At 37.6% G+C, this 23,022-nt stretch overlaps 1 protein-coding gene across 2 annotated transcripts in view; it reads left to right on the top strand.

The window, feature by feature from the left end:
- The window catches only part of LOC137193594 (cadherin-12-like), a 130,335-nt gene that overhangs the window by 44,627 nt on the left and 62,686 nt on the right, over window positions 1-23,022 (top strand). For both annotated transcript variants that reach the window (XM_067604823.1, XM_067604824.1), the window contains exon 4: window positions 19,967-20,091. In XM_067604823.1, the coding sequence (XP_067460924.1) occupies window positions 19,967-20,091 (125 nt within the window). The remainder of the gene's footprint in view (window positions 1-19,966; window positions 20,092-23,022) is intronic.

The following is a 23,022-nucleotide window of genomic DNA, read 5'->3' as shown; positions in this document are numbered from 1 at the left end:
AGGTGGCAGAAATACAGAGTTTTCATGGAAGGAGGTCTCGTTTAGTAGTTAGAGGTGCAACCAGAGCACAGTGAGTAACTGAGAGACAGACTCATTAGAAAAAAAAGCTTGGCTGACAATCCATATCCATCTGCGATCCAATCAGACCACTCAGCAACAGGTCAGTTTCTGCTCTCACAATCAAGAAACAGTCTGCCAGGTGCAGGTCAAGCACAGCATAATGATCACTGCAGGCACTCAGTGTGCTTACTGTCCACAGAGCCGTGTTCAGCAGATCAATACTGAAGTATCAATACCTCCAGTGCTGCTGTCTGCTTTTGAGAAATGATTCTAACATAAACATAAATTCTCCAAAAACTTTAATAATTTATTTGTATGAAAATTGAATGTGCATCTGAGACAGCCCTGTGCCCTGGCAGCATTTATCTTGTTTAATTCACATACAAGTATTTCAGCTCAAATTTAAAAGTCCAACTCAAAACTTTTTTGAAGTTTTTTTTTTTTTTTTTAACAAAGAAATAAATATATAATCGACATATATCTATATCTTTGGTGACACTACTTTTTATTTATTTTCCTACAATGACAGTGCCACTATATTGGTGTTCTCTAAGGGGCATCAATTTTTGCTACCAAATGATGTTGGCACTGTAATGTGATTGGTGCAATAGTGGGGGCGGGCACTAAAACAGCTGGTTACAGTATATCACTTCATTACAACAGTCACACAGGCTGTTTAGAGCACACTACTCTATCAGTTTGTACCCGCCTGGAGGGCAACCTGCCTGGCTCCATCTGTAAACTCAGCAGTTACTCTGTGACTGAGGTCACAAGACAAGACATACAGTCAGTTAAGAAAGTAAAATTTATTTCTACAGTGACTTTCAAAACTAGAATTACAAGGCGCTTCACAAAATACAATACCATAAAATATATGTACAATTTCGGCATACATATATCAACATAGAGAAATTAAATAGAGATAGCAAACATAAAAAGAACAACATACACAACAAAATGCAATAGAAACAGGGATTTCAAGGAGTGGTCAAACATAAAAAGATATATAAAAAGAACAACATAAAACCATTGAGTATACAATATACAAATGTTATACAAATGTCAGTCTGTACAGGTGTAGTTTTAAAGCTTTTTAAACTTAGGCAGCTGATCTGATGCTGAGGGGGAAGTTACTCCACAGTGTTGGAGCTAAAACAATAAAAGCACAATCTCTTTGTTTTAAGCCTGGACTGTGAAACTTTTAGCAACATTTGGTTCTCTGATCTGATCTCCAGACATACTCCAGCAGCATCCTTACAATCATTCATACATTAAAATACATTTACAATGCCAAATTTTATACACTCAGCAAAACCACTGAGACTAATAAAACTGATAAAATCAGTGAAACCAGAATATTGCACAAGTATTACATGTTTTACCAAGGTACATGCTGATGTTTAAAGGGCTCTGTCACAATGTTCCACCAACATAGCATTTAACTTTTTAAAATTTTAATGCAAGAGGGAACACATTAGTTTTTATGACAGTTCAGTCTACATGTTGTGTGAGCTTTGAAAATCTGGTTATTTTCCATCACAGAAACTGGAACTATGAACAAGAGGTAAATAGGTGCTGAAAACATGAACTAACATCTAGTGTGAATTAACGTTTTGATGTTAGCAAGTTCTGAGCTTAGCAAGTTAGGCTTATGAGCCTCCACTTTCCAAGTGGAATTGAAATCTATCAGTATTGTAAAAGAATGGGCAGCTTAAATTGCTACTAGTTGAAAAAGAGAAAAAAAGGCCTTGTATCAACATTTGTAGTCTGTAGGCTACAGTCTGACTTTCTTTAGTTAGTAGGACACCACAGAAGTTGACAGTGTGTCTTTTGGTAATACTTTCCCTCAGTTGTCAACAGGCCTTTTTCACGGCAGACAGTTAGGAAACACACAGGTGTTACTAATAACACTGACAAATGCTCTGTTCTATCCATGTGTCCCCTTGAGCCAGCTTGCACAATACTAGCACCCTGGCACTGAGGCAGTTAAACAGAAGTCAACCATTATTAATTGTATTATTTACACCTGTGTTTTTTATAATGTGATGTGTCTGTGATAAAGGCCTATTGATGCTGTGAGAAACGCCCACCCAGAGTCTTGAAGCTTACACTGTTACAACAATGTTACAAAAACAGTTTTATTCTCCTTTGAAAAATGGAAATACAAACATTATAGCAGCATCATTATAGTTTTTATTTCTTTGAACAAAAGTGAGAAGGATTCTTATTTCAGTTTGAGTCTGAACTGTAAAGATGGTTCTGAGATAGAAAATATCTCACACCCTGGCTAGTTGGGAGCTGTCCGTAGTGCTGAAACTTAGAGAAGCTCCATCTGAAAAGAATGAGGTAGAGATCTGGAACTCCACGTCACAACCGGCTGATAATGAGGTTGCTAAGTGAAAGATACTGATGTGTTTGTTAATGGATGCCTTTTTAATGACTGTATCCCCTAGTTGTTGGGACAGTTTGAGTGAGGCTTTATTTCTTGAACCGTTTTATCCATTATGTATCCTTTGAAGATAACTGATTCTGATACCTTAAACCACTCACTCACACATGATATGATGGCTGAGGTGATGGGATGCGACTTATGTGAATAAAGGCTGTACCACTCTGACCTCCCAATTTTAAATCATGATGTAACGCAGCTGCGTTGTCACATTTGTACGTGTTGCTTCCTGTGTCATCTCTGATTAATTCACCACAAATGTTATGTATACCTCCACTAGCTTCTCTGTCATGGCAAATTAGTCAGATGGCTCACAGATATATCACTATGAATCAATAACGAATTCAGACTCTACAAATACTTAGCTCCACTTTATTTCATAATGAGGCCATTACCAAAATGAGGGGGCACAAAAGCTGAATTCACTGTGACATGTGCATGAGTTCAGTTGTTAGATGTGATCAGCTGCTGCTGTAACTCATCCTGGTTATTAATTCTCATTTTCTTGACACAGTAAAAAAAAGGCAAAAAAACATGGAGGGAGTGTTCATTTCTTTAAATAAAACATCATTCAAATATAAAACAGTCATAAAAAATATTAAACTGGCTGAGATATCCTAAACTTTAGTCTCTAATATGGGTTAAACTCCAACAACACAGGATCCAACATTTCCCACAATACAACTTCACGACTAGTAAAGTGACCTTGGTGTGTAAAATCAGTGGAGTTTAAGGCCACATAGGAAATTTTAATGGATAAAATGTTTAAAATGCTGCAGTAAAACCTCATAACCCCACTTCAACAACAAGACCAACTGATACCTTTTTTAGATAACAGTCCACCTGTAAATTTAAAGGATAGGTTCACAATTTTTCAGGTCTGCCTTAAAACAATAATCAGGTGCCCATATGATCTTTGTTCATATACTGTATATATTTCATGTACACTCAGTGAGCACTTTACGAGGAACACCTGTGCAATCTAATGCAATCCAACACAACAGCTCTGACATAAATTCTATATTTACAAAGCTTACACAGTTTTTGTTGACATTGTCAGAAAGGTGATAATTCTCATTTATGTTTATTACTGAGCTTATAGTGGGTGCTGGTGGTGTACTGGAGTGCATTATATTGAAAAACGTTCCTAATACTTTGTCCACCTCATTAAAATGCATGAGGGAGGCAAAATATTAGGAACACTTTTCAATATAATGCACTCCAGAAAACATAAATACATGCATCTAAATACACAAACATCAAATTTTAATGCTAATGAATATGCAGGATTTTTACACTGTTATTATTTTGCTCAAGGATACATTGGTGGTAGTTGGAAAGGAGAGAGTACTTTTGTTTATACTCTGGCTTCTCTAAGCTCTATAGTCCTTTGTTGGCCTAACTACAGGCTGTAGAGAGAACACGTGAGAGGTCTGAGGAGGCAGTCAGACTGCGTAAGCCAGGCTCCAATCATGCCCAGCCAGAGAGGACTTGTGCCCAGGGGCCCCTGATTAATCTGCTGTTGGTGCTAATAGCAGGGTCACAGCTTGATTATCACCAGAGGAGGCAGGGCTGTGTGGAAGGAGGGGGGGCAGAGGGAATCAGATGACCTCATGCCACTTGTAGTTTCAGTCAGAGCTTTCAGAGCTAAAACCTTGGTTTGGATCCGTGGAGGCAGGCAGGTTTAGAAGCTTACGGCTGAGCAGGAGTCCTGCTGGGACCAAAGGAGCTCCAACTAAACACATGCATGTCTGATTAATTACTCCTAGCTGGTAAACAATGGGAACAAATAAAGGCACCTGTTTTCTTGCGACCTCCAGCATACTACTTATCCCCACAACTCCCTTAAACACTGCATCAAGCCAGAATGTCTACAGACATTTGTGTGGCTAAATCAATGGATAGTATGAAGTTATATAAAGGCCTGTGTGTTCAGAGTTGGTCCAGAGGTTGCTATGGCTTCATTTTTGACCTAAGATTTCCTAAAAATGAATAATGTATAGAGAAAAGCTGAACACAGTTTTACATTAGGCCCTAAACTGTTCACTTTGTTGTTGTGTCAGTAATTTTCAACTTGTAATAAAAAACACTGAGTGCATCTTGCTCAATCTTAGTCAAAGACTGAATTGAATTTGTAAACAATGTTGGGCACATTACTTGAAAAATATGATCACTTACACATTACATATTACTCATTAAAAAGTAATTAGATTACTAATTACTCATCATCAAGTAGCTACATTACTTGTTATTTTACTTCTGATACTCAGTCATCATCTCTGTCAAAGTTGTCCACTAAACAAACACACTCGCATGTTCCAGCCTCTGTGTTAAACACATGTAGAAGAAGAAAAGGAGACATTGTGGTTTAACAAGCAGCCAGTCGACAGTTTGGAGGTATTTACTGACCATCAACAGCTAGCTTAACCTGAGCCGCAGTGACTGCATGCATGTAGCAAGCCAGCTAAGAAGACACAGCATGCAAATAAGTTACCTGGAGATGCATTTCTCCTCTTTTGATGGCAGCTAACCATGTCAACACACCTCCAGCCCCCACACCAAGCTAGCAGGTACTGTCCCAGTCTGTCCAGTGAATGCACATAGACCAAACTGATATCAACTCTCCACCAAACTACCAGTAAGACAGCAAACAGCTCCAAGTAATGGAGCGTCACTGGGATTACTAACTAAATTGAATTGTAATCCCTTATATTACTCATTAATGAAATAAGGCATAACTTCACTGTAACAAGTTATTAAGTTATACGTTACTGCCCAACGCGGTTCATAAATATAATAAGGCAGCTAATGTTAGCACCCATGGTCATGGTAAAAACTGAAGTCCTCCAACATACAGTCTGCAAGCTTCTCTATATCTAAGTTACATTCATATATAAAGTACTACTGATATGTTTTGTAGAAAAGGTAACACCATCTGGATTGTGTTTTATTTTGGGTATATTTTTGGTGATCAACATTTCTATGACATGTTTAAACTGAACATAGTAAAAAACATTATTGTCAACATAGTTGCTTTATGCAGCACCTCAGTTCAGCCTCTGTCTGAAACAGACTGTTTTAGCTCCTGTCTCTTTAGGGCCCGCCTCCTGAGGAGCCCACTCTGTTCTTATTGGCCTGCTCTTAGAAGCTGGAGGCTATGTAAACAAACGGTAGTAGTAGGATTTTACTTCATTACTCACAATGGCAACTTCTAAAATACATCCAACAAACAATCTTAACAAAAAAGATTACAGAACAGATGGGCTTTGATGGTCATGTTTGATGAGCTGACGACATCTTGTCTGGAATGTAAAATAAAAACATTGCAAACAAAGTGTTCAGGGCAACTGAAACCTGGACTTTGTCATACAGGCAGCAATTTTACATATGTTAACCTCAAGTTTTGGAACTTTAACCATGTTTAACATCTGACATCATAACATGATATAAATAACAGAAAATCACAAAAAACATATGTCCCCTTTAACCAAGTGTTTTAATAGCTTCAACTTACAGTAACATATGATGTTAACCTGCAGTGTTGAAGGATAAGGCTGGCAATTTTCTATATTTTTCTTATTCTCTGTAAATCTCATGTTTGGAGCCAAACCAACAATGAACTGATCTACTAACAAGTATTGTGTGTGTATCCAAAGCCTGATATATCTTATTCCTCTTTGCTGTAGACCTCTGTTATTTTCCAATAAAACTATTGAAAACACGTCAGTGAGTCGCAAAGCTGCACTGGTGACATGTTCCTTCATCATGAAGATTACGGTCATGTTAGTTTGTTTAGAAACGGCTCCAAAGACTCATAGCAGTGATCCAGCTTCACTAGTACTTAATCATTCCAATGAACAGTTAACCATTAGCTCCTTATAGACATTCAAATGAGTTAGTTCATCATCATCTTATGACAAAAATGAACATACATCTATATATACGTTTCCCCTCCTTCTCTTTCATCAGTTTTCTACACTGTGCTCCTACAGACTTTATAGTAACTTCAAGTGGCTGAGCACTAAGCTGAATTGTGAGGTGTGTGAGGCAGTGCAAGCAGTGTTTGTATTTACAATAGAAATGCATATATTGGACAGAGCTGTGACAGATTTAACATTCTCTTTCTTTGACACCCATCCAGCTGATGGGGCTCTGGGCAATCACCGACTATGCCTGCACCTAATATTGGTGCTGATAATAAGACAGGCAGAAGTTTAGGCGTAGCAGCTCAGACACCTCATTAGTATTGAGAGGTAACAACTCAATGCTGATGTAATATTAAAGTCCTAGTGAAGTTAGGGGTCTTTAGCCTCTGTACTTTGATGTATTTCCCAGTGAATCGGAATATTTGAGCAGAGTACAGTTACAAGAGGGATTTAAATCAAATCCTTTGCATTTGATTGGGCTGTTAAAAGGTGTGTGGGGCTTACAGAGTTAAGCGCGATACGGAGCTGCAGGGAGAAACGGACTGTCGGCTCCACACACCTTCTTCACCTGTTGTTAGAACAAGATGAGGACGAGGGAGAGATGAATGAATTAGGCCTCAGCCATATTGTTTTGGAAATTAAAAGAAAGTTTTTGCCTACTGATATCCAAACACACATGTCTTCTATAAATCTCTCTCCATATTGCTCTGTTAGCTACTACAGCCCACAAATGGTGAAGGGTGGTTTAATATGACCAGTGTGGCTAGCTATTTGCCCAAAGTCCCATTTGATTGGATGAACTGTTGTAAACACCCCTGAGTGCAGGATGAATCATCAAACATTTGAAATTGTTTTACAGGAAAAGACAGGAATTCTGATGTAAAAATACCATGATACTGATTTTTTGACATATATTTGGAATATAACAAGAGATAAATGAACAATTAACACAGGGACACAGGATTAAAACTGCGAAAATGAATTTTTCAGTTCATGGGGCCTTTAACATCTCAAGCATTACAATCTATACACAAGCATCTGCATGACTGCTTGAGATGATTTGCTGTTTTGATGGCCCAGCTGTGTGGAGGGAAAAACCTGATGACTGAACATACACAGCTTATTTGAGCACCTCATGCCTCTTATTATGTCTTTTTTATATCTTGAAAACTCAAAACTTAAATGCATCATGAGCTGATACAACCAGTTTCTGTGGAACTGTTTCAGATAAGCAACTATTGATCTTTTAAATGTACACACTCTTCCATTTCCTACCTCCTTCACTCAGGACAAAAATAGCTTTCTACCTCAGAAACATTTTTGAAATCATATTTTCCCTTCCTTTAATAAAGTACAGGTAACATTCTTTAAGAGGGTAATACCTGCAGCTATTACTATGATGTCAATGTAATGCATTTTTGACTTAAAATAAAAAATAAATATAAATGACTTTACTGTGACTTTATTAGGAGCGAACAATGCATTTTGCCTGTAGCTTCTTCAGGTTAGCTCAGCCTGAAGAAGCTACAGGTGAAACATGTTGTTCCTTCCTAATAAAGTCACAGTAAAGTCATTTCAGTGTGTGGTGGTTAATTTTGATCTTCACCTAAGATGGTCCTGTGACCGACCAGCACCTGATTGAAAATGCTGGCTGTGCATGGGGAGTTGTGTTCACTATAAATATAAATAAATTTGCGCTTAAACTGCATTTCCACACAATAATATAATAATAGTAATGTAACACTGACATACATGAACTTACTTTCATACCACAAAGCTCTGGCTGCCTGGAATGGAAGGAAAAACACACCCCAGAAATCTAAATCTCAACAGCTTGAATTTTAAAATGTCGAGAAAAAATTTCCGTGATTTGCAGTCAGACTCTGCTGGTCCTCTGATGGTCACCTCTGACCTCTGTACATCCTCGCATTTGTCTAGTATATTTTCCTCTGTGAACACTTTGCCCTGCAAATGTGATCCAGTCTTTACAAAACTCTAGTGTATTGTTTCCCTTAAAGGTGTGACAGTTTACATTTTTATATACTGAAATATTGCCCAATATAAGAACACCTGCATATACATTTTTTTTTTACATTTTAATACTTATATTGCATACATTATTTTTATCCTTTATTTTTTTCCCCATTTTTCTTACTATTATTGTTATTGTTACTGTTATTTATTGCACACTTGTGTTTTAGCCCAGCCTTAATATGCCACCCTGCATTTCACTGCATATGCTGTTTAAGCATGTAGCAGATAAGATCTTAATCTTGAATTTTACAATGGACATGCTTTGCTGTCACATAGCATATATAATTTAATCAATCACTCACACCATCAGTCAGAGTAATGTATGCTCAGGTGCAGGCATGTAGCGATGGGGACAATCTCATTTGGACATTGATCGCTAGGGTATAACGTTTACTGGCTAAGAGTGATGGTACAGTATTTCAAAAATGGAAAATAATATTTATTTTTTAAGTGAGGACATGTTTTGAATTATGGGCAGGCGAGATCTTGCAGGAGAGGAATGAAAAGGAGTGAAGGGGTGAAGAACGCTGTGACGAGTAAAATGTAAAACTCACAGAGTTGTTCTTCCATCGCATACACACTTCTACGGGAGGGGTTACTTTACTATGGGCAGAACAGATGCACTGTGACAGGATACACACCATGGGGAAGTCATGTGCCATACACGCACACACACACACACACTGACACTACTGAATAACCACGTGGGCACAGGTTGAGGTAAAAGCTCCCTGGATTTCTCTTTTAACCGGTCATCTGTGACAAATAAGGTTGTATCTTCCAGACTGCAAGCCCAGCAGAACTGTATGTGTGCCTGTGTATGTCATAATGAGGGTGTGTAATGTGTGTTCTCCTGCTCAAGAGTAGCTCATGCACCTTTTCAAGGCATCATTATTGACAAGGGTAGGTATTAGTGCCACACTTCTGAGAGAGGTTTAAAGTTAATGTGTTTGTGTGTGGTGGTGGCTTTACAACACTAGGCATCACAAATCAATAGTTTGGTGGTGCATGTAGACAAGCTATAATTAATGTATGATAAATCTCAGGTCAGTCGTTATTTAGGAACACTGCTCACAGTTAGCATGCAGGATAATACTTAAATCTGATTTAGTAATATAGGATTAAAACTTCATTAGTCAATCTCATATGTAAGTGACTCAAAAAGCAATGAGAGGTATCTGAAGGTTAGAACTCACATCACAATTTAAAGGAGAAAATAATAAATGACCCTGCACCCTCTGACTTGAGTGAGCAGATAAATATTGCATACATACACACTAATCTTAGCAGAACTGGTTTCATGTACTGTGTACCTCTTACCTTGTTTAGTTTGGTTCAGTCGAACCCTGGAGTGTTTGTCCCCTTGGTGCGGGACCGAGACCTTGTTGAAGAGGTGGTCTCGGTCCGGTTACAAACTCTGGGACGGTTTGTCGGTCATATGAACATGATCCGACCTAGATCCAACCCAACAGCAGGAAACATTGCTCATTTTTTGGATTAAACTAGCTTCCATAGCCAGCTGAGCTGTGCATTATGCTCCTTCTTCTCTTCAGCTAACTGAAGGTAGCATGTCTTCCTCATGTAACTGATCTGTACACTGGTATTTGACGTGTTTTCTTTTTCTTACGAAAAACAAAAAATTTTAAAATATTTGTGTGAAACTAATATTCGTAAAAACCCCCCACTATATGTGCTTTGCTGAATAACGTATTTGTATAACACCCCATTTCCACTAGGGGTGTATTGTGTAACACCCCTAGTGGAAATGCGGTTCTGTTTACAGAGCTTTGCTAGCTTGTTGTGCTATATAACACAACCTCTTGACTTTTTACTGAAGTTCTTTGAGAAATTTATAATGTAGTTTGTAGTTCTGAAAATTGCGTGTTCATCCTGTTTCTTTGTTTCCTGTTGCAGTTTCAGCTGAGAATGTCAATAACCACCAATTTCCTCATGAGCTCATTAGGACACTAGAGAAGATAAAGATAAATAAAAAAAGAGTAAAGTATTGTATGACTTGCTATCAGTCTCAGAATAAATTTTGGTTTTCCTCTTGGAGTCCTTGCAGCCCTAATTATGCAGGATGACTGTCAAAATGACACAAAATACAACACTATTAGACTGACCCTATACTGGACCTTTGTTAAAATTCTAGCAAAATCAGCACAAATGAAAGATGAATCATAAATATTTTGATTTACCCTGGCTCTTGCATGTTGATTGTCTTCACATCTGTCACCTTTATTTACCTCTGATTTTAAATGAGCTTTATGTGACAATCTCTTTGAAGATATAGTATAGTGTAGGAATGTTCGGAAAGTGATAACAAGGACAAGTCAGTAAACTAACAAGTATCCATGTCTCTACTTAAGTCTTCATACTAACATCCCCCTCAGAACACTGCAGACTTAGCTGCGTGTCTGCAGTTAGCATGGAGACCTGGCATGTTTGTCTCCCAGTGTGAAACTCTTGTGGGCTTTTGAGGCAGAGATATATCACCTCATTGCCCTCATTACATATGTCTGCCTGACCTTTGCAGCGGCACATCCATCTGTCACTGTGGGGCATGACTGCTAAACAAAATGACCACTCCAGAGCATATTGTACAGACATCAGCGTTCATCACAAAATATGCATGACTCTTACAGCAAAGTCATGTTCAGTAGGTTCAGAATTGACAATGGCAACATCTATCAAGGAGGTAGAAAATACCTGTAGCTATTCAAAACTCAATAAATGTGATTTTCATTTTAAATATCCCAGCAGTGGAATTACAGTATATTTGTGCCTCATTTAGCACATGATTGGACAGTTCAAGCACAGAATAAGATTTTTTGCAAGCATTTTGTATCACAATTACATCCAATAGAAAAATTGGAGTAGGTAATTTCGGATTGGCTGTTTTGTCTCCAATCTAATATTCCTCCATATTCCTATTGCATCATACACTCAGTGGCTGCTTTATTAGATACACCTTTCTAATACTCGTCAGGGCCCCCCTTTGCCCCAAGAACAGCCTGAATTACTTGTGGTGTGGATTAAACAAGGTGCCGGAAACATCCCTTAGAGATTTGGGTCCATGACATCTGGTGACTGTGGAGGCCACTGGAGTACCATGAACTCAATGTCATGTTGGTGAAACCAACTTGAGGTGGGTAGAATGTAGCCATTAAGAGGTACATAGTCAGCAACAATATCTAGGTAGGCTGTGACATTTAAACCATGGTCAATTAAGAAAATATTCCCCACACAATTACACCACCACTGCCAGCCTGAACTCTTAACACAAGGCAGCATGGATCCATTGATTTATTTTGCTTACTCCAGATTCTGGCCCAACCATCTGCATGTGGCAGCAGAAATTGAGATTTGTTGGACCAGTTGATGTTTTTCAAATTTCAACTGTCCACTGTTCCCACTATAGCCTCAGTTTCCTGTTCTTAGCTGACAGGACTGGTACCTGTCTACTTCAAGTTTGGACATGTTGTGCATTCAGAGATGCTGATCAGTTTAGTGTTAGTGTTTAGTTAGTGTTGCCTTTCTGTCAGCTTGACCTATCATGGCCATTTTTCTTTGACCTCTCTTATTAATGAGGCATTGTAGCCCACAGCACTGCTGCTCACTGGATTTTTTCATGTTTTTTGCACCATTCTCTGTAAACTGTAGAGACTGTTGTGTTTGAAAATCCCAGGAGATACTCAAACTAGCCCATCTGGCACCAACAATACTTCCACTGTCAAAGTCACTGTCTAAGTCATTGTCTATTTTTTGTTTAAGTTATTCCTGTGTAAGAAAGACATGATACTGAGACAGATGCTGTCTATCAGTGGTGCTGAACTGTTTGTCAATCGATGCACATAGAGCACTGTGTGCTGTACTCAGTGCTGAAACATTTGAACACGACTGGCAACCTGTTTTCTTTTTTGTTCTTCAGAACAAACATGTCTCACAAAGTGGCTTCACTGTATGTTTTCTTAGACAGGCTTGCTTGTGTTAGGATAGGATATATCAACTATTTTACAGTTGTGAATTTTAAAACAACTTTATCAGAAAGGCCCCTTGAGAATGCTCCGCTCCCCCGTGCTGAGAGTCTAGCTCCGCCCCTGGATGGGACATCAATCCAAAGGCAACTTGATGAATTTATAGACAAACAGCTGTCTTTATTCCAGCTTAGTTACACACTATGTCAGAATATCAGACCTCATTTCTCAAATCCTTCCACACAAGCCTCCTAATCAGTGGTGTCACCTCCCATTATGAATGACTGTAATGAAGAATAGATAAATATAACAGAGTGATTAAAGAATGAGATAAAGTGATGTAAGTTAGTGTAAGAATGATACTGGTGCTCTAATTAGATGAGCATCAGAGCTGCTTTCTGTGTTGATGTGTTATGATTTATTAATGGAGTGATGGATTCCAGTCAGAGCTGGGTCAAATACTGAAAGTAATGCCAAATGTTCATCACATGAAGAGGTAAGATGATATTAGAGTAGTTTACACTTTTATTACCCTAAAATAATATCCAATATATTGTTTAATCACATATTTCTAGTACTGTCTTATCATTTTTAATTACAAATATCATGTTTTCTCTTAAGTGACACTCCATTGTTTTTTTATTGCAATTATAAAGTTGGGAGACTTAGTAGTGACAGATTAAAGGTAGCCTGTGGAGTTTTGGACCACTATTAGCACTATAGAGCAATGTTTCCATGTTTATATCTTGCACATGCATGAGCAAGGAGGCCATGATACACACATTTCTGCTGCTGGTTTCACGCTACTTCATAGTAATGTATAGTAATGTGACCACAAAGGCAGTGATGAAGAAGACTGTATGTTAGCAAACATAGATGAAACAGTGCAGGATTTAACATACCACAATATAACTATATCAGCAGAGGTCAAGATATCCTGACTTTTAGGCCCCATTTACATCTGGTATTAACATGTGATCTGTATCTGGATAAATCCTCTGGATAATGACATCTGATCTATGGGTATTTGCATTTACGCCTGGTATTAAAACGTTTTCTTGCTGTCTTAATTGTGATCAGATTTCAATATGCAAATTAGCCAGGCAGAGGTGGTGGACTTGTCAACAAACATGGTGCATTCCAGGTCAAGGAAACTGCTGCCACGAGTGGGCATCATTCATTTCTAAATCACTCTTTCAAGACTTCTAGCTACTGCTACTACTTGTAGCTTTTGTGGGTCTTGCTTTAGCTGGCAGGAAGAGGCAGAGCTAGGAGACCTTTAAACTTACTGCGACAGTTTTTTTTTTTTTTTCTAATGAATGTGGTCATGCTGTATAGATTGCATTTACACCTGACTGAGATCCAATCACACGGATTGCATTTTATGCCAGGTGTAAACGGGGTATTAGTCCCTGGTATGGGTTAGGCTCCCCAAAACACTACAATTTTAATACTGCAACGAACAGCATCTTATTTTAGACCCTGCCCAAACTTCACAACCCCAGTTTATAACACAGGTTTAACACAAGCCAAGATAATCCTGATGACATCATCTGGGTTGACCTTGACAGGTCGTTCTTTATTAATGGAAACATAAGTTGACAGAATCATCTAAATTCAAGGCCCCCTTATTGCGCCAACATCGAGCTGACCTGTCAGCTCCATGGCAACTAAGCTCAGTTTATTTAGACTTGACAAAATTCCAACTCATTAAGGACATTTTACACATATTTTTTCATCATTGATCTTGTTTTTTTCATTTTATTTAAATTGTTTCATTTGATTGAGTTTAAAGTTTCATCACTGCACATCTAAAGCACCAAGTCACAGGGAGTGCTGCTTGTCTCAGTTACAGTCACAGCTAAATAAACAGGTAATTTTAATACAGTAACACTCAAACTGTGGTTACACATTTCTTGTAAAGGCACTTTCTTTTTTACTGATGTCTGCAATTTGTAATTCCAGATAAAACAGTCTTCAAATAATTCTCACATATTCTAGTTAGATGCACCAGTGGTAATCCACTTATGACTCGGATGTGCCTTATGGATAGGTAATGAGGCCATTCATAATTAAGGTCTGTTGGCAATATAGAAAAACCTGTGACAGATGGCAGTCAAATTAAGGTTTACTGTTATCTTAATTAGTTATTAATTAGTTGTTATATATTAATATAAAACAAGGATATGAATAGTTTAGATGCATACACAATGTGGCTAACAGTATAATATGTCTATTGTATAAAAAATATGCCATACACAGATGGCTTTCAGTTTTGTAACTGAAATGTAACATGGCCCTTCAGCCTAAATACAAGATATTGCATTGGTGCACTTGTAGGGGTGTGCCCGAATACAAATACATTATTCGGCAAAGCGCAAATAATAGGTTTTTTATGAATATTTGTTTCATACAAATATTAAAAAATATTTGTTAGTTAGAGGTCTGTCTGCAATGAGGTGATGAGTAAAGTTTTAGCTCAGGTCTCAGCGCAGTCGTCTATGATCTGGGAGACTCTAGTTCAAGACCCAGTGTGGGGACCTCCTTCATAAAGTAGTTTATTCATGAACACTTTTGTACACATTAATTTTCTAAAAGTAAAAGCGTAATAAAAACAAAAACAAGATTTTTAAGCCTCTTTCCACTTTTATTCGAATACAAATACAAATAATTTTGCTGCCTCAACAAATACAGATACAAATACAAATACTGGGCTTTCTGCACATCCCTATGGTGCAGTTGTCGAAAGTGTTGACAACTGCCATGAGAAAATGTGGGGATACAAGTAACATTTGTCCTAAATGGGCAGGGAGATTTACCTGAACAGGAGGGAGGACAGAAAGTGAGCAGTTATGGAAGCTTTTAAGGCTTGCCCACATGCCCACAGGTTTCTTCTTAGACCAAATCATTCAGTGCTCATCTGTGTGCTGCAGGGATCTAGAAACAGAACGCATAGTATATTACACAGTGAATAGGAAGTCAGAGCTGGTAAAAAGTCATTCTGCAGTGTTCAGCCTGTTGTTAAGGGGATGGACATTAGTTTAAGAAGGTAAACTGATCGATTTAGCTGCTGCTTGAGTCAGACATTACACTTCAGAACAAGTTAAATCTGAAATCAAGCAGTATCAAGTTACATGAATATGCACGTCACCTATTGTGAGCGTCATCATTTCTGTACAAGACCTACAAGCTTGTGGTAAACAACATATGCACCTTAAATTAGAAAAACAAACACAAAAAAAAACGTATGGAAACTGGAAACATCAGGAAAATAGCATTTTGGCCAGAAGAGATGAAAATGCAAGACGAGAGGAGGGAGAGGAGACCAGCGACAATAGAAATGGCAGATCAATTGTGCAAATCAACTGTGCAATAAATTGTGTGCATGTATGTTTTACACTTCTATGATTTTATTGTCATCTTAGCTTTTAAGATGCTTTTGGTTTGTTTGAAAGTTGACAAGTGTGAGAAAACCACTGTGAAATCTTTGGTTGTCAACCCAAAGCTGTGTCAAAATTCTGACAATGTCAGAGATTTGGGACCAAATTCTTACAATGCAACTGCTGCTATAATGCAGCCAGATCATACTGGCTTAGGAAACATTGTAAGCACCAGTTCTGAATAAAATAAATAAAGTGCCAGCATTATGGTAAAAGCTCTTTTGTTTTGCATTTTGCTACATTTTCAAAATGTGAGAGTGATGTAGATGGATGATGCAAGTTCCATTCTTTAAAAAAAGAATGTCATAGCACTATAGTAAAAGCACTATAGTGACATACTAGCAAATTAGTCACTATTTGGGATGGAACACAATGAAGTTAAAGAATAGTGGTGAGTATATACCTTAACAAATTGGTTGAAGATGACTCAGGGTAAATGTCAGAGTGTTTTAACAAGAACGTTTCTTTTTCAATTGTAAATGAGTTGATGGGAGTGAAGGTAGCTGGATAGTCTACAGCACATTAACCTGGAGTTTGAATGGTTGGTCAAGCTGAGGCAACAAGATGATTTTCAATATTCACCAAAGCTCTTTGTCAGGCTGGTGACTATACAAACTTAAGTCTTCCTTTAACAGTAAAGAGATTTCTGCAGAAGTATATATAGAAGCCAGCCAGCCCTGGAAATGGATACATTCCATGCACAGGACAAATCTCATGCTGACCTAACTGCAGCTAAAATCATCTGTAACAAACTTTTCACTGTGTCCTCCGAACCCCACTGCTGCATGTACGAAGCACATGCTTTCCCCTTTCAAATATATATTAAGCAATTAATATTTCATCATTAATATGAGCTAATGACAGGCTGTGTCACTTTGATTTACCAGCAGTTCTACAGAGACTCTGTAATGTTCAGCCCCTTTATATTGTGTGTTTGGATCACAGTCAGTCTTCCTCAGGTCCTTATTAACTTGCACACCGACATTTCAGCTCCACTGGATCTTCATTAAATTACATCAATATTCAGGTCCTTTCACATCTGTGTTTCGAGCCCACTGGGTCTTGGTCAGTTAGTTGTTAACTTTCATAGCAATGTCTGGACCCCTTTTGGAGAAACATAATGAATTCAATGTTGGGAAGCATCATCTCACTCTAAAAATGAAAATGTTTTTGATCAACTTACTGCGTCTGGTTAAGGTATTTTTGTAGATGTAGGCATTTAATTAGTTCATTACATGGGGAATGGCATTGTGTAGTCCAGAAAGTGTACTCTATGATATAGCTATAGCTATATTTCGCCTAAACATTTTACTGTTTAGTCTAAATATGTTGTTTACTTTATGAATGTTATTATTTAGTCTACAAATTGCACTGTTTAGCCTGGAAATTGTTTAGTCTAGATGGGACTATTAGGGACATGAGCTGGGTAAGATGTTAGTGTAAATATGAAACCATGGACTCTCTGGTTTAAATCATCCTTCCATTTCTTTAAGGGCTCTGTCTCTGTGCTCAGTCTTATCATCTACAACATATGTACATATTTTGTATACATTTACTTTCCCAACATTGCACAGATATAAAATGAAGTGCAAATCTCCTTGCATGTGGAAACTTCTCTTCTCAGATCTTGACAGCTTCAGTGACTATTTTAGGTCATCTGATGACTGAATGTCAGTTACTGTAGCTCAAGTTGAAATCTTGCAAACCTGCCACAACATGGAGAGAAACTCCTTTAGAAATGTCTCCAGCTCAGCGGGGATGCTGAAGTTATCACATAGGAGGGGCAAAGTTGGTTTTCGACACCTACCAGAAACCCGTCATCTGTCTATTTGCTACTACAGCTGAGGGATGCATAAAGTTAGGTGCTGAAGGGATGTGAAGCGTCTGCACACACATTGATGAAAATGGAATTGGCCGGTTTGCATGCTGAGGAAGGACGTCAGCCTGGAACATTACATTAATAAATCATGTAATTGGAGTGCTGACCTGCTCATGATTTTTACTCTGCATTTGAGGATTCAGCAGCTTGCTGTGGTAAGGGCACATTGATTTATATAGTCAGTATTATTACTGTAATACCTCTCAGGAAAGACGCAGGCACTACAAGACAGAACACATCTGAGCTGTCATTAAATCTTCACTTTGAAATTTTGCAAATATGATGCAGACTATGAGAGGCTGTTAGGGATATTATGTTTATGTACTTGGACCTCTAACATACACATATGAAACCAAACTTATTCACATACTATACTGAAAACTACACACACATAAAAGTGAAATGCTTTTACATACACAACTGAAACGCTCTCATTAAAACTATTGAAAAGCTGTCACACATACTAGTAACGAGTGTTCATATACACAGTTAAAATGCTCTCATATAGTATTGTAAAATTGTTTTATATAAACTATTGGAAAGTGTTCACAATTACTATTGAAAAAAATTATTTTCTAGGATGGCATTTCAGTTATTGTATGAGAGGATGTCACTTAAAATGAAAGGCATTTCAGTTGAACCAGAAGGTATATCATGTTGTATTGTGGTAAGTGTAGGATCTAGGGTTTTTGGAGCTTGACTCATACTAGAGACTAAAAATCAGGATATGTTGGCCTCCGCTGCTCCAATTTTGACCATTCCTCTTAATGTCTCTGGTGCCCAAACTTACAATACAAAGTAACTGGAGTACTTTTATAATAGTATGGACTAGGGATGTGCAGAGAGCCCAGTATTTGTATTTGTATCTGTATTTGTTGAGGCAGCAAAATTATTTGTATCTGTATTTGTATTTGAATAAAAGTGGAAAGAGGCTTAAAAATCCTGTTTTTGTTTTTATGACACTTTTAATTTTGAGAAAACACAACTGCGCTGATTACTGAACTAAATCTTTACTCATCACCTCATGCAGACAGACCTCCACCTATTTATAAACCCATAACACAGCGACAGCACACTGTGTAATGTGTAAGGAGGAACTTCAAAGGCAATTATTGCTATGAACTTTTCATCATTGCCTATTTTTTACAACCTAACTTTGTGGAAAGGAGAAGGGGAACAACAGGTTATGGAAAGTCCCTTGGGAGCACTTTGCTTGTGTCAGTAGCTCAGCTTTATCTCTGAGGAATACCCCCAACAAATAATTTTTAAAATATTTGCATGAAACAAATATTTGTATAAAACCCACTATTTGTGCTTTGCCAAATAATGTATTTGTATTCGGGCACACCCCTAGTATGGACTCAGCTCTGCTTGAAGATATACTATCAAAAACAAACAAACATACATATAAAACAAACAAACAAACAAACAAACAAAAAAACCCTTTCATGTTAATATTCAGGAGTCTGGCTAAAGGTTAAAAAGAATGTGACACTAAAACTAGAAAATTGTACTAAAGGCGTCCTTCTTTGACTAGGTTATGAAATATACCATAAAAATGGGTTTCTGCCTCGATTAAAAAAAAAAGAAAAGCACATGAGTCATAATATGTAAATATGTAAATATTGCTAAATGACATTCTTCACTATGAAGGGAAGTTGATTAACATATCACTGATCGTGAAAGAGTTCTACTCTAGTTTCCTCTCTTAGATCTCTCATTCATCTAAAAGCTGCTAACTCATTCATTGTAGGTGTTCATTAATTATCAGCCTTATCAGCCATGTTTTAAGAGGCTTTATTATAGACAAGAAATGCTGCATTAATTATTTTTCATATTCACACACTCTCCATGACTAAAACATACTTATTTAAAAATATTAATTGTTATAATTATTATTTTACTATAGATGATCATATCAAATCAGTGTTTTCTCATAAAAGTATATGTTTTTAGTTCTTTTCTCTGCATACATCATGTGTGCACCAACACCATAACATATGGTGATTATTTATATCTGCATATTTAACCTATTTTCAGTGACTAGAGCTTTAAGTGGTTTACACATTATTACTGACGCTGACCTGCGATGAATCAAGATTTATTGTGACTGATTGCTGCAGCAAACATACAGTAGAAGAAATCTATGAGCTATGTAACTTAATGTTCTGTGCCACTTTGTGTGTATTTTCTTCCTGCAGCTCCACTCAGACATGGACCATGGAGACAGTGCTGTGAAGTACACTCTGTCAGGAGAAGGAGCTGGGTCCATCTTCACCATTGATCAAATTACTGGTGATATACATGCATTGGTGGGCCTTGACAGGTCAGTACTCATCAATAATCTTGTAATAATGTCTAAAAGTGCATTCTGTGGCTTCTGATAGAGAAATAGAAAAATTACTGGCAACTATAACCTCAGATTGGTCTACAATGCTGAAATATGACTCACTGAAGTGACTGATAAAGGAATTACAGTATCCGTGATGCACCCTATTTATTACATTTTCCGATACAATGACTGCATGTCAAAGTATACATTTATAGTTTAAGTTAAACCAGAATGTCTAGTTTTGCACTATCTGCGTCAACATTAGAATAGCTGTTACTTTGCTTTGTTAACAAATAGAATCTATATCCTACAGTGCTAACAGCTCCTACCAGCAGCCTTCCAGCTATGAGGATTCTTTTAGAACATTGATTAAGGAAGAAAAAAGACATTTCAGTGTGAATGATATACAGTAGGGTATTCATATTCAAGCACTCTTAGTCATCAGTGTACAGAATTTAGGCTTGGATGTAATGGGAGTAAATGAAGATTTAAAATTGGTCCAGTACAGAACTGCCATTCATGCTAGCATAGTCATCTGTACCATCCAGCAAAAAAGCAAAACAAAACAAAAAAAAACCCTCTAACTTTTGCTGCACGTCATCCAGCAACACACTGCACTGGCCAATCAAATACTGTGAGCAATCACAAAATCATGGTAGATGCCCTTGTAATGTAAAGGCATAATTTACCTCAAGATTGTTGTGTGATAATTTCCAGAGTTGTAAAATTCTGTCTTACAGTATTATAAAATTGTGTGCAGTGTTGGCATCTGATAAGACTTCAAAATCTTAGATCCATTATTCAATTCCTGGACTTTATTTCATCATCTCACCAGTGCCTGATGTAAACATGCCCCCAACAATGCAGAATACAGTCTGAATGCCCATTAACAGTCCACTGAAGCAACAGGAGTCATATTTAAAGCATTAAAAGCCTTATACATCTAAACAAACACTGAATTATTTTTTTGTAGTTGCCCATCTTTGCTCACTTTTTGTATCCTTTTAACCACAGTAATGCAGGTTTTAGCTTAATAATGAGCAAGTATGTTCTACACCTAACTGTGACTAAGTTACACCATTATCAAGTTATTTCACCAGCTGGTACGACAAAGCTAACATGGCTAGTTGTGAATGTTAATGTCAGTTGATATGATTCCTGTGGACAGCTGTTGTATGATTTGCAAGTTAGCAAGCTAATTAGCTAAAACAATGAGCTAATGGGAAGCAGGTGAAGGCAGATGACAAGTTGTCACCAGGGAGGAATGCAGGCAGGAAACTCACAACACATAGTCATATCTAAATGACCAAATAGCTCCCTGATCAGTGTCTTCCAAAAGGATTGTTCCAACGCCTTTTTTCTAATCTCAATCTTCTATGGTTTGGTTAAGTTGAGGCAACTATATGGTTAAGATTTAGCTCTAGATCACAGTCATGGTTATGATCAGGAAAACATATATAAAAAGATATATAAATAATGTTAACTGACAAAATGTAAAATGAATCAAAGTATCTGGTGTCAAAGTCACATGCTCTACTGAACAAGCCGGCCACCTGTTCTTACCTCTTGTGATGATATAATGTCAGACAGTAACAGACAAAGAAGCTGGAAATTGTACACATGGGTCATTTTAACAGTTTGAACACCAGTGAAAAGTGCCTAAATGTGTGGACACTAGGTGTGTGCCTGAATACAAATACATTATTCCGCAAAGCACAAATAGTGGGTTTTATACGAACATTTGTATCATACAAATATTTTAAAAAATTATTTGTTGGGGGTGTTCCCCAGAGATAAAGTTGAGCTACTGACACAAGCAAAGTGCTCTTAAAGACTCTCCATGAACTGTTGTTCCCCTTCTCCTGTCCACAAAGTTAGGTTGTAAAAAATGGGCAATAAATGAAAAGTGCAAAGTAATAATCGCCTTTGAAGTTCCTCCCTACATGTTACACGGTGTGCTGTCTCTGTGTTATGGGTGTACAAATAGATAGGTCTGGCTGCAATGAGGCGATGAGTAAAGTTTTAGCTCAGTAATCATAATAATTTTCTAAAATTTAAAGTGCAATAAAAACAAAAACAGGATTTTTAAGCTTCTTTCCACTTTTATTCAAATAAAAATACAGATACAAATAATTTTGCTGCCTCAACAAATACAGATACAAATACAAATACTGGGTTCTCTGCACACTCCTAGTGGACACATCAGCATTTAAAGCAGCAAAATTTACAGAAAAATTGAATTCAATGGATTTTTTTTTTGTCTACATGATGTTAGTTAGCTCTTAGTCACCATGGATGTATGGTGTTTTATGCAGCATTGCAGGACCATTTGAATTCCCTATATTGATAATAATAATAACATAGGTAATAGTGAATAGTGTCATACACAGCCACAGAGATGGACAGAGTCAAGGTGTGTTCAGACAACATAAAGCAAATTTTCACCTCACGTCATTCATGCATATTTGACCACTGGTCCATTTGTGTTTATTCACCCCAAACAGCCAAAATACCAGCTGTACATTTGCTGTAAGCTTGCTAGCAGTGGAAGGCACCGACCGTGTCTAAGGGAGAGTGTCTGTGTGTTTGTGTTCAGTTCAACCTCTGACTGAACTCAGAACTCACCAGAGACTCCAGTTCTTGCAGCCATGTGATACACGCAAACTTTTCGACTCACACAGTTGCTTATTCGTGTCGATTTACACTGGCCTGCACAAATTAGCTTCTACTCATGTCTTTGCACTGACTTTGTATGCAATTGCCCCATCTAAATTTCACTTCACATTCTGTGTGAACACACAGTCAAAGGTAGAATAGGAAGGAGTGGAGATGGTGTTCCCATGACGATAAGATGCTAACACACATAGTCTCAACTTCCAGTGTCCTACTGACTAATCTTGACACCTTTGACCCTAATCCACTGAA

The sequence above is a fragment of the Thunnus thynnus genome, chromosome 12 (assembly GCF_963924715.1).
Source record: "Thunnus thynnus chromosome 12, fThuThy2.1, whole genome shotgun sequence".
NCBI lineage: Eukaryota > Metazoa > Chordata > Actinopteri > Scombriformes > Scombridae > Thunnus > Thunnus thynnus.
This window is presented reverse-complemented; position numbering and strand designations above follow the sequence as displayed.